Source organism: Capra hircus, chromosome 4 (assembly GCF_001704415.2).
Source record: "Capra hircus breed San Clemente chromosome 4, ASM170441v1, whole genome shotgun sequence".
Taxonomy (NCBI): domain Eukaryota; kingdom Metazoa; phylum Chordata; class Mammalia; order Artiodactyla; family Bovidae; genus Capra; species Capra hircus.
In genome coordinates, this window is record NC_030811.1 from 59,363,241 (window position 1) to 59,376,272 (window position 13,032).

Genomic DNA, 13,032 nt, shown 5'->3' on the forward strand with positions numbered 1-13,032 from the left:
AGGATTAAAGTGGGTAGCCTCTCAGCTCTAACTTTGCATGCAGTTTGATGGGGTTAAAATAAGAAGAGCCGACAGGAGTTTTGTGTATAAGCATTAACAGGTCTGTTAAAGTTAACCTTATTTTCCCAGTGATAAAGGTCAGTGCCCAAGGCGGCTCACTGGTCATTAGCCACAAGTGTCTGGGGGCTCAACAGACCTGCGCCTCAAGAAGGCCAAGACTGAGTGCACCTTGGAGTGAAGCAGGAGCTGGCGAGCCTATGAACATAAAGCTATGTAAGTTCAAAGGTCCAGTGGGATTCCAAACAGAAGGGCCCTTAATCCTAGATTTAGGAATGAAGGAAAGCAGGAACGCCCAGGCACAGGAGTGTGAATGGATCTGCTTAAACAGGGTGGGGTGTTGCGAGCGTTGGGGGTGGGGCTTTGAGCCAGGAGGCAGTTGATGCACTGGAGAGCCGCACCTACCGCTGCATCCCCGCCGCCCGGGCCAGGCTGTCACCAAGCCGGCAAAGGTACCCTTGGGAACCTCCCAGCCCCGGCGAGGCCACGTGATCTAGCGCCAGGGCCAGGAGAGGCGTGCCCTGCCCCCGCCCCGCCCGTGCGCATGCGCGCGGGTCCGGGCGCTGAAATTCAAATTTGAACCGCCGCTGCAGGCCGAGTCGGACTTCGGAGGCAGTGGGGAAGAGGAGAGGAGCTTGGGAGAGTTCCCCACCACCTTCTTGTTTTCTTCAAGTGACACACTGAGCCGGCACTCACTTTTCTTTTTCTGAATTTGAACCACCGTTTTGGCCGTCTCGTAATCGACACGCGAAGTCCGGGGCGATGGACCCGTTTACCGAGGTGAGAAAACTTACGGGCAGAGCCAGCCATGACGGCTCCCGCCCCCCACCCTCCCTTCCTACCTCTGTCAACCTCCCGGCCCAGTGGCCGGAGAGCGCGTGCGCGCGCGTGCGCAGAGTGGGCGCGCGAGGGTCCAGCTTGGAACTGGGAGGGTGCGGCGGGTTCCCTCTTCTCTGTGGCTGTAGTTCGTCCGCGGTTGCCTTGGTCTTATCCTGGGAATGTTTTGAGTCTGTCCTCAGTAGCAGTAGTGAAAAGACCTCCTGTCAGCCCCGGTTATTGCACATCCCTCTGCAGTGGACCCCTGGGTCTTCCAAGGGTGCGGTGGGGGCCTGACGAAACAGAGCCCTTTGGAAGTAAAAGCCGGGATATTGCAGGGTGGAGTCGGGTGGCCAAGTGACTCAGTGCTGTGTGTGCAGCCGCCGCCTGGAAATGGAATGGAATGCGGTTTGCGGGGTTCGTGTGACTCGCAGAGGAGCCGTGCATTTAATAGTTTCTCATTTGTGTCCGACTCTTTGCGACCCCGTGCTCTGTCCATGGAATTTTCCAGGCAAGAATACCGGAGTGGGTTGCCATTCCCTTCTCCACTCCATACCTTTAAGAATGCAGTGGACGAAATGACAGCAAAATGTAAGCCGCTGCCTGAGACCATTGCATCCGTTCCTATGAAGTCAATAGTTCTCTTCAGTTTCTGTTGCTTACCGAACTAGCAAAGAAGAGTCATACCTGAGGTTGACACTAATTGAAAGGAAAATTGCTAGCCGAATATGTTCAAGTCAAAAGTTACAGCCCACGATTAAAAAAAAAAAAAAAAACAAACCTGTTTTGGGTAGTGACTTCCCTGGCGGCTCAGACGGTAAAGTGTCTGTCTACAATGCGGGAGACCCGGGTTCGATCCCTGGGTTGGGAAGAGCCCCTGGAGTAGGAAATGGCAATCTACTCTAGGACTATTGCCTGGAAAATCCCATGGACAGAGGAGCCTGGTAGGCTACAGTCCATGGGGTCTCAAAGAGTCGGACACGACTGAGCAACTTCACTTTCTTTCACTTTCATGGGGCATAACATTATAGCAGGCAGGACTTAACTCATCTTTTGTTCTTTGGAAATTAAATATGAATTAATTACATCATTACCGTGTCGATTATTTGTCTAGCTTTGACTTTGGTTGCGAATGTACGTTGACACACTCGGGAATTTCATGTGGCCAGTTGTCCACTACCTTTTCTTCAAGAACAGTTCCTCTTTTTTTAGGGTGTTGTGCAAGTGTCAAACTGTTGCTTTTTGAGTTGTTGCAAAGTGGGCCTAAAAATTTCTCTACACTAGATTGAAAAGCTTGAGTGGAGTATTAATACTCTTTTTTTTTTTTGATATGTAGTTACAATTCTGTTAAGTCTAAGATATTAAAAATTTTAGCAATTAGAGTTTACTTGTATTCAAACACAACAGTATTTGTTTCCAAATTCTCAATCATCTCAGGGATACACATCAATTTGTTAACCTTGAATATTCTAACAGAAAAATCCTGAGCACATTTTTGTATTAGCTTTAGGGAATAGAGCTGGTGGTTCGCCATGTATTTTTCACTTACATTGAAATTAAAAAGGAAATATTATGTTACAACTTAAGATTCCTTAAAATATTAGCCTTTCCTGTTCTCAGTAGTTTTATGTTTCTAAGTCACTGACAAGAGCAAAGCATTTTGAAAGTTGGCTGAAAATTGCACTTCATTTTACTTAAAAATGTTATTCTGAACTGGTACAAATCTCAGTTGAAAGAAACTTTTATTTAAAAGAAACTTTTCATTTTAGAGTGCAGCTCAGAAATATATGTGATTTAGTGTGTGTCTTTTTATATTTTGAGAAGTTAGACCGGTTGCAGTTGGAATCAACAGCTTTGACATCTTTTCCTTAATTGGGAGTGAGTGAGCTATTTGAAATGGTTCCAAAGATTAGGTGCTTAATTATAGCATTCATAACATTTTTGTACAGTGAAGCTAACTGTTCCTCCTCTGAAAAGAAAATTGAAAGTCAGTTGAAATGACTTTCTCAGCTGGAGTTCCTTATCAGAACCGTAGAACACAGACAATTATTTGAGAGAAACTGTTTTTCTCAGTTTTCCCGTAAGAGATTTTTTTTCTCCCAAAAGTGATTCTTAACCATGCCATTCTGTAGGCATAGGAGAGATACTAATTCATTACATTAATGCCAGGGCCTTAAGGATTAATTCTCCTGGTAACTCTTGTTGAGAAAGGCTGTGCTATGCTCGGTGGTGTCTGACTTTGCGACCCCATGGACTGTAGCTACAACCATCCTAAACTCTTGTTTCCTCAGGCAAGACTGTTGTGCAGTGTTCCCCTCCCTGTTGTCACTGGTGCTGTCTGGCTCACTTGGTCTTCCTGCCTGTTCTGCCTGGCAAACTTTGTTTTGACTTCCGGCTCACAGTTTGATTCCCCTTCTTCAGAGGGACATCACCTTTCACAATACACATCTCACTTGCATTTATATGCACCTGTTGAACATGTTTTCTCTTAGAATGTAAGCTTCATGAAGGTAGGAAATTGTTCAGAGAGATGTTTCTGTAACATCAAGCACAATTCAATAACGGTCTGCTGAATTGATGTGAAAGAGAGCCGTTCAGTGTAAATTGTTTTACAGACAATTAAATAAAGCAGTAACTGTTAGAACATTTTAGCAATATTCTTTTCTTGTAGGAAATCTCAAGCATAATGCATCCATTGCCCAGCAACACGTGGCCATGTTGTTTTACTGTATCTGCCTCTAATCCCTCTCACTGAATTATTTGGAAGCAAATTCTAGGAGGCATATAATTTTATACATAAATACATAGGTATTCATCACTGAACACTAAAGACTTAAAAAAAAATCATAATGCTATTATCACACCTAAAAAATAAACAGCAGTTCCTTAAAATCGTCAAGCATTGTCAGTGTTCAGCTATTCCTAAATGTCTCGTGATTTTGCAGTCTGAACCAGCATCTAGACAGAGTTCATAGGACCATGTGTTCCTGATGTTCTTCGTGGACCAACCAGAGATAAAGAATCCATCTTGGTTTATGGATAAGCTAGCAGTTAAGGCACATGTTTATTATTATGATCAGCTAATAGCATTAAAAAGTTAGTGTTGACCATATGAATTATCATCAGTTCTACTGACGATAAGTTTTTAAAAGAACAATTAGATTTAGTCAAGCTGTAGTTTTTAGCAAAGCAGTTAAGAATCCAGACTCTGGAGCCTGGTTCTTAATTTTGCCTTGCTACTCGTTAGCTGTGTGACCTATGGCTTGTTATTTAACCCCTACCTGAATTTTTTCATCTCTAAAACAGTAGTAAAAACAGAATTTTAACAAATCATATTTGAAGATGAAATGAGTTAGTGTATGCTGACACTGAAAGTACTTTAAGTCCTGTCTAAGCACTAGTGATTGTTGTACTTGTTGCTTGCTGTGCTTAGTCGCTCGCCATATTCGACTCTGTGACCCCATGGGCTGTAGCCCATCCAACGCCTCAGTCCATGGGGTTTTTCGGGTAAGAAATACTGGAGTGGGCTACCATTTCATTCTCCAGGGGATCTTCCAGACCCAGGCATCAAACCCATGTCTCCTGTGTCTCCTGCATTGCAGGCAGATTCTTTATCCATTGAACTATCTGTGAAGTTCTTTTTGTGTTTGTTGTTAGGTGGATTTAAAGCCATAAATTTATTACTCATAATGTCAATATTAGCATTTTAGTCTGCAGATCTGCTGATGGTGATGGTCACCCCAGGTTAGCACAGGAAATCCACAGCTAGTTGTGTCAAGTCAGAACTTTCCATGTAGGAACTTTAAAAGAGAAAAAGCTACAACTAAAATATATGAAACATTTTTTTCTTGTGATGTAAATTGACAAACATGCTATCACTGTTTTGGATAGAGTTTCTTTAATTTTCCAGAATTAAGTGAACTCTCTATGATGACTAAGGAAGAAATGCTTCTAGAACATTTTGAAAATAATAAGTTGTTATTGAGTCTACTTTGTTTAAGAAGGTAGGAAATCAGTAATATCTCCCAGAAAAAAATTCTGTCAGAAATGGTTTGAGGGATGTGGGGCAGAAATTGCTTAAGGACTATATACTTCAGTTATTTTAGATCCCTTCATGTGGAGTATCTTATTTCCTGATTGTTGGTAATTGCACTGTTTAATTTCTTTTAATACCTCTATTATTTGAAGGAGGAGGTGTGATATTTGAAGGAATGTACCTTATAAATAAAAAAAGCTCTTAAATTCCTGATACACTATTATAAGGAAGGGTAACTTACATTTATGTAGCTGTTGACTTTATGTACTTTTGATATATCACTTCTTTAACATTAATAATCTTTGGTATCTATAAGTTTTATATTACAGATTAGGGAACTTTTTTGCTTATCTGCTTTAATTTGTTTTAATCTTGAAAATTTTGAATCTAATGTAACAATAGAACACTTTGTGTATGTTTGAATTGCAAAACGTCATTCTTTTGACCCATTGCTCATGGTAACTGAAAATATACTGACTCATAAGTATTCTAACTGACCAGAATGGAATGTGGCTGTGTCCATGAATGAACATATTTAGGCTAGTTTTGTATCTTAGGAATGATACATTTTATTGTGGGGAAAGTTATCAGACATATATGAATTTGTATAACACTGCCACTTTCGAGTTTGTTGAAGACCTTAAAGGATAAAGGTTTTGTGTTTTGGAAGGCATTTGGCTCACAAATTACTCTTTCAGTGACATAGCATTTAGATTTAGTGTTATTTCTTTCAATGAGAAATCATGCATAAGATAAGCTCATGCTTGTTTTTCATATTCAGAGGGACTTAAAAAGTGATTATTCTGTCTTAATTAAGCAATTAAAAAGATCAGATGAAGTTAAATTCCTTAGTCTGCAATAATTACTTTATCTGTGTTTGCAGGACAGTGTATACTCCAGCCAGTAATCTGCATGCCTTCTCTGGTTGTGTTCAAAGAGAATGAATTGTTTTCAGGGTTTTGTGTTTGTTATACTACATTGATCCCAATAGGAGCATATTTTGGGGTTTGAAAAGAGTCATATTCATGATTCTATGGAATACTAAGATTTCAACTTAAAACTGTTTTATTATATATGGATATTTAATTAAATAAAACATAAAAATATTTAGGTTGATTTTTCTTTAGGCAACTGTTATTCTGCCTACCATCGTGATTAAAACAACCACCATGTTATTTCCCATGACTCAGTGGCTTAGCATTTGGGCTCAGCTGAGCCGGACTTCTGGTGTCCCCTGGGATCATGCAGAAGTCTGCAGTCATATAGAAATTTCTGGGACTGGTTGGTCTAAAATCATCTTCCTCCCAAGTCTGGTGGTTGATGCTGGCTGTCAGCTGGGCCATGTTTCTAGCAGGCTTAACCTGGGCCTCTTCACAGGAAGACAGTGTTCCAAGAGAGTGAGAACAGAAACCGCAAGACCTCTTGAGCCCTGGGATTGGAAGTCACATACACAGTATCACTTCAACCATATTTTAACAATCAAAGTGAATCATAAAGCCAGCCTGATTCAAATACCTTTTGAGAGAAGCAGAAAAAAGTCTGTGGCCATTTAAAATCTCATGCAATGAACTTAACACATTTCATTCCCCCTTTAATGGTCATATTATATCTAATCAAATTTTGACATGACGGTACTCATTTGGTGAATCTTAGTTACTGAGAATTTGACTTTTGAAATGTATTTAACTGTTATTATACATGTTTGAAGACAATTAGTGATTTGAGAAGGCATCTGAAGTTTTGTGAACCTTTGACTAAACTTATGCTGTAATGCTCTGGTGTTTTGTTTATGTAGAAACTGCTTGAGCGAACCCGTGCCAGACGAGAGAATCTTCAGAGGAAAATGGCTGAGCGGCCCATCCCAGCAGCAAGGTCTCTGACTCACGCCAAGCGGATCAGGGAGCCACTTTCAGAAGCAAGTAACCAGCAGCCCATATCTGGTGGCGAAGGTAATAGGCTTTGTGGGGAAAAGCAGAATTTGCAGTTTTCAAAATGCAAATAAGTGCCAAACACTTTATTGTTCCTGCAGAAGACCAAGGTCTTTGGGAGACAAATGTAATAGCTTCCAGGGGAAAGATCAACCTTTTACTGTATTCCAGGCCTATTATATTAGGCCTGGAACCTATCGGGCGAGAGCAGAGTTTCTAACAAATATTTCAGATTAACTGGTTGAACTTTATTTTCCTCATTCCAAAAGTATCATTAAAAGCTCTAAGGGAAGAATGCTACGGGAGCAGTGGAGCACTTACACTGGCCATAGTGTTGAGTTTCTCTACCCCTCTTAAGTGAACAGGGCAACAAAAGGCAGGCCTGCCTGCAGATGCTTGAAGTATCATGAGTCTTTTCATCCTCTGCTGAACCACGTCCCTCAGGCTGGGCACAAAGTATAGGTTGTTAATCTACAGAATTACTGAAATTAAATAGAAACAAAATTGACCACCAACACCCCCATCTACCCCAAGAGGGGCTTCCTTGGTGGCTCAGTGGTAAAGAATCCTTTTGCCGATGCAGTAGACGTGGGTTCCATCCCCAGGTCGGGAATATCCCTTGGAAAAGGAAATGGCAACCTACTCTAGTATTCTTGCCTGGAGAATCCCATGGACAGAGGAGCTTGCAGGCTATAGTTTATGGGGGTCACAAAGAGTTGGACACAATATAGCAACTAAAACAAACAACAACTCCTGCAACAAACTCAAATGTACCTGGAAACTTTCCTATTCTTTCCTAAATCCTGGCATCCTCAGCCTGTATCAGTCAGCTGGTTTAATCTTTTGGAATAATCTGGAGATGATAATGTTCCTTAGTAGACATTTAAAATGCACATAGAAAAATAATATTACAGAGGGCAAAACCAATATTACAAAAGAGGTGAGGGCGTAGTGCTGGCTCCCAACTATTTTGTAAGCTAACCATAAAATGAGAATTTCTTTTTGTATGTTAATACATTTTGAAGGGAGGGAATACCGTATATATTACATGGGAAAACAGAGATCTAGCTCTAGTCTAGGATCTCTTCACTGTGGCACAGCTTTATGCATTCAGATATTGAGTACTATGTACTTGAAAACTAGTGGTTAGAACTGTATTTTGATGCTTAAATGGAAATATTTACTGTTTCATATAAGAAATGTAAACTTAAAGCATTCTGTATTTTCAGGTAGTGAAGCATGTTAAATAGGAACACTTCCAAAAAAGGATTAGATTAGTTCATTTAAAATATACCCTTAAGTGAGTTGCAGAAGATTGGAAAGTTTCATGATGTATTATTTAATTAGATTGATATTTATGAGGGCAATCGTGACTTCCCACTAATGATACTTCAGTTACTGCCAGAACGAGAACACTTGGTTAGACAGACAGTGAAAATGACCTCAAATGGAATTTACATTTTTACCTTTTAAAGAATTAGTTTTATAGGAGGTATAGTAGAACTCATTCATGGGTAAAAATTATATTCCTTGTGTTTGGATCATTCCTTTTTCTTTTAGGACTTTTTAATTCGTTTTATAGGTGTTCATAGAGGTTTAAAATGTAAAATGTTGTGAAACACTTGAGTTGATGAATTTGCTTGGTACTGTCGGATGATTCAGTCAGTCTTTTGGTTCTCTGCCTCCTAAACCTCAAGCCAGGTGTCCTTCTACTCTTGTTTGCTGTTCATGAAAAATTGTTTTTAAAAGCAGAAAGCTTGTTTTTACCCTTAGCTCAGGTGTGTCATGTTAAGCAGGTAACTCGATTTCTCTGGACTTGATTTTTCTTATTTAAAAATGTGGTAACTGGACTGTATGATCTTTAAAATCCCTTAGAACATTTGCTTTGCTTATTCTGTGTGCGTACTTTTTATTCCCTAGTGTCTGAAGACCACAAAGAACATTATACATCTTGAGGATGTTATTTGAAGATTTTTTCATTCAGGTTTTTTTAAACTGCTGAATTATATGCTTGCTTAAACAGAAATCTCTCATGTCAGATTTCCAAGTTACTGAAAAATGTAGAATTTTACGTATTTCTTCTTGTGAGTTAAATCATTTAAAGGAACAGAGAGACTAGTGTTTTATTCATTTGTACCTACCGTTAAAGATTTTCATGACATGCAGAATCACAGAACTTTTAATTTTTTGTCCTTTTTAACCTAGAGAAATCTTGCACAAAACAATCACCATCCAAAAAACGCTGTTCTGACAACACTGAAGTAGAAGTTTCTGATGTGGAAAATGAAAAGCCGGTTGAGTCAACGTCTGCAAAACCTTGTTCTCCGAGGCCTGTGTCCCCTCAGGCTCAGCCACAGATGTCTCAGGCACCCGCTGGTGTCAGTGACTCCTTGGCTGCCCCAGCCTCAGCACCACTGCTGGGTGTGAGGAGCGGGCCGAACTCAAGACTGGGAGCAGCTGCAGCCTCCTCAGTCAGAACACGAATGCAAAAGCTGGCTGAGCAGCGGCGTTGTTGGGATAGTGATGATGTGACAGGTATGCACGCTTGTGGACCGTGTGGTCCTTAAATCTGTTTCAGTGCACTTCAACTTGGTAGGTTAAAATTTTATTTATCAGTTAACACATGAAAGGTAAATGCTTTTGATCTATGTCCTGAGTATCCATTGCTTTCTAATGGTTTATATATCAATTTATATTTATCGGGTGTGTTCTTATTGAAGTAAATGAGATGAGGTTCTTAGACTGGTTCACAAAACCTTGATCTTATAAAGGAACTATCTTAAATTTGCAATGAAAACACCAAAGGATAAACTACTCTTGACATTATCAGCCTTGCTGACCTTTAGTTCTATATTCAAGAGATCCTGTTACATGGATTGACTGAATAAACCTGAGTGACTAAGGTATGCAATGCTGTTCAAAGGGGAAAAAGAAAATTTCAAAAAATATTTATCGAGTACCTGCAAAGCATGTAATCATGCTAAGGTGCTGGAGACTATAGATAAAGTGACCTGATCTTGCATTTCATGGGCCCGTAATCTGATGGAGAGCTTATCTCTTACCTTATTATGAAAAAAGCCTTGGAATGGCTGACAAAATGAGTGTGCATGCTCAGTAGAGTGTAACTCTTTGTGACCCCATCGACTGTAGCCCACCAGGCTCCTCTGTCCATGGGCTCTTTCAGGCAAGAATACTGAAGTGGGTTGCCATTCCATCCTCCAGGGGATCTTCCCGACTCAGGGAGGAGGAAACGCAAACCTGACTTTTGCATTTCATGGGCCCGTAATCTGATGGAGAGCTTATCTCTTACCTTGTTACGAAAAAAGCCTTGGGATGACTTACAAAAATACCTATGTTAAAAATTGGAAAAATGAGAAAAATCAATATGAAGAGAAGGAAAAACGAAGTGAAGGGTAAAGTTAGTTTACTAGATACAGGCCTTAAGGTCCTCTTCACTTCCTAGAGATGGTTCTGAACTCACTAGCAGCTGATCAGAGAGGTGAAACACTATTAGTTACATGATAAAGTTTATAAAACAGAAGAAACAGAGTCATGGTTGGCATTAAGACTTGAGAGAACTTTCCTCTCTGGGTCCTAAAGATATTTTTTGTAGGAGCTAGCAAAGGTGTAAGGTTTCTCAGGGTAGGCAGACAGCTGGCTTCTGGCTCAGTTCAGTAGAAGCAGTGCCGAAGTGAACCAGCCCAGTGCAAGTGGACAGTCCATGGTGACTAAGCCTTATCCAAGGAAGCTTTGGCTTTCAAATATTGTAGGAGAGGAGACTGAGTTCAAAGAGGCTAAAGACACCTGCCCACAGTCAGCGCTAAAGTGCAAACACTAGTAGTTTGACTTTAGGGCTCAGCTTTTATGTCCTGCCTAATGTTTATGGGTTACACACCCATATTCCACTGATACTCTACACTGTCAGTTATACCTATTGATTTTAGTAGCAGGTGGGGCTAACCATGCTGCTTTTAGTGTGTCTGAGGAAGCTAGCCAGTTAATGTGCCCGAATAGAAAGATGTCCCATTCTATTTTGTAGGAAATATCTATGGGCAGCAGAGTGCAGATTTTCCTTTCAGAAAAAAGAAAAAGAGTTGTGATCTAATACTTGATCAGAAGAACAATCAAGGCCCTAAGCATTCTTAGGAGAAACTGTTGCAACAGTGATCTTGAATATTTTGAAAGCAAGTATTAACAAATGCCTACCTCAGTCTTGAAAATAAATCTCCTTAAGGCATCATAGCTCGTCTAATTTTAAGGATTGAAACTTGTTAATAAAGTGTTTGTGATGAATGATTTAGTGAGTGCTTTTCAAGACTGTGGCTATATGCCAGTTAAAGGTTTGAGGAATAATAAAGTATAATTTCTCTGAAGCCTTTGTTTCTGATAGAGAATAGAAGAGCGAGGGGTCTGTTAAGTCCATTTCTAAAGCATGGCAGTAAAATTGTCATCTGTTTAGAAGACCGTGTGTAGTCTAAGGAAAATGATAAAGGTATGCAAAAAAGTACTGTAGGGAAGGTGGTGGTCAGGGAAGCTTTTCTGGAGGCGACAAAGGCAATTAACCTGGACTTTGAAGGGCAGCTGGCTTCAGACAGTAGAGATATTCTAGGCAGAATCAACAGAGCATATATATGAATAAAAAGCACAGAGGTATCATGAACACAGTATGTGTATAAAGAGTCGGCATTCTGGTATACCATTCATGTGGTATAAAAGCAAGACATAAATTCAAAGAAAGCAGCAGGGTCTGTAGCATTTGGAATTTAATCAGAAGGTGATGGGCAGGTCCTGAGAGTTTAGGTAGGCAAATGCTTTAGAAATATCACTCTGGCATCTGAATTGAGGAGAGATTGAAGAGGGCAGAGATTTGAAGCAGGAAGACCAGTTAAAAGATTAATATTGTGATTTGGGCATAATGATGAAGGCCCATGAAAGTAAAGAGGCTGGATTTGAGAGATTTAGGAGAAAGAATCTGTGGGACCTAATGACCAGGTGGTGGATGGTAAGGGAAAAGGGAGGAAGAGGCATGAAAAGGAGGAATGTGTTTGAAGCAGTTTCAACATCAGATATATTATTTGAGGTGCATGGGGGATAGCCAAATGTCGGTAGTTGCTAGTTAGGAGACCATGAAGGATAGGCTGCAAAGACAGAACTAGTAGAGGATGATGTCACATATGGAAAACAGGGCCTGCCAAGTGTGTAGGCATTGGGTGGAAATACACATACACAGTGCAGCTGTGTATGCAGAAGTCAGACTGAAGTGAGTTAAGTGGTGAGTGAATTTAGTGCAGGGGAAGAGGGACAGTAGCTAAAAGCGGGTGTGTGTGGATGAGAGGATGATTGGTTTTAGCTTTAAGATGAGAGAGAATTGAGCATATTAATGTGTAGAAAACAAAGTTTGTAGAGAGGAAGAAGTGGTTATTTGGAGCAAGATCCCTGAGGAAGTTTAAGAGGAGTAGAATTGAGAATTCAGGCAGATGTATAAGCCTTGGACAGTAGGAGGGATATCTGTTCTGTTGACGGAATTTGTGGAATAGGAAGTGCCGTGAGCTTTGCCGTATATGCTCTTTAAGCATACAGACCTTTTGTGGTTAAGTATTGTGTATTTGAGATTTATTTCCAAATGAAGTAACTATGCAGAAAAACATATTAGTCTAATCCTGTGCTATTGGTATTGAATATGGATATTGTGCTATTGGTATTGGATATGGTATGATATCCAATGTGGTATTGGATATGGTATTCAATACCATAAACAAGAGTCATATGTCGCTTTTTAAATTTAAATTAATTAAAATGAAATAAAGTTTCTTATTGCTCATACCACAGTTCAAGTGCTCTCTAGCCACAGTCGCTAGTTGTTACTGTATTAGATGGCATGAATATAGAACATCTCCATCACTGCAGAAAGTTCTATTGTGTAGCACTAGCCTAGTACGCTTGCCTGGAGAATCCCAGGGACGGGGGAGCCTGGTGGGCTTCCGTCTATGGGGTCGCACAGAGTCGGACACGACTGAAGTGACTTAGCAGCAGCGGCAGCAGCAGTATATTCTAAAAACAAGTATGTTGAATATGTAATCTTAATTTGTGCAGTGTTATAACATCATTAATTAATCCTAAAAATATAACCTAAATGTATGGTGTTTTATAGATTTCATAATCTATCAAATAATTGAAAAAGTAAGTAACAAAGTG

General features: G+C 40.2%; 1 protein-coding gene across 5 annotated transcripts in view; it reads left to right on the forward strand.

The window, feature by feature from the left end:
* The window catches only part of ANLN (anillin actin binding protein), a 53,823-nt gene continuing 41,390 nt past the window's right edge, over window positions 600–13,032 (forward strand). For 4 of the 5 annotated variants that reach the window (XM_018047150.1, XM_018047154.1, XM_018047152.1 and 1 more), the window contains exons 1-3: window positions 600–837; window positions 6,705–6,858; window positions 9,043–9,372. In XM_018047150.1, coding sequence (XP_017902639.1) covers window positions 820–837; window positions 6,705–6,858; window positions 9,043–9,372 — 502 coding nt within the window. In that variant the 5' untranslated portion in view covers window positions 600–819. The remainder of the gene's footprint in view (window positions 838–6,704; window positions 6,859–9,042; window positions 9,373–13,032) is intronic. The other variant, XM_018047155.1, reaches the window with a different exon arrangement.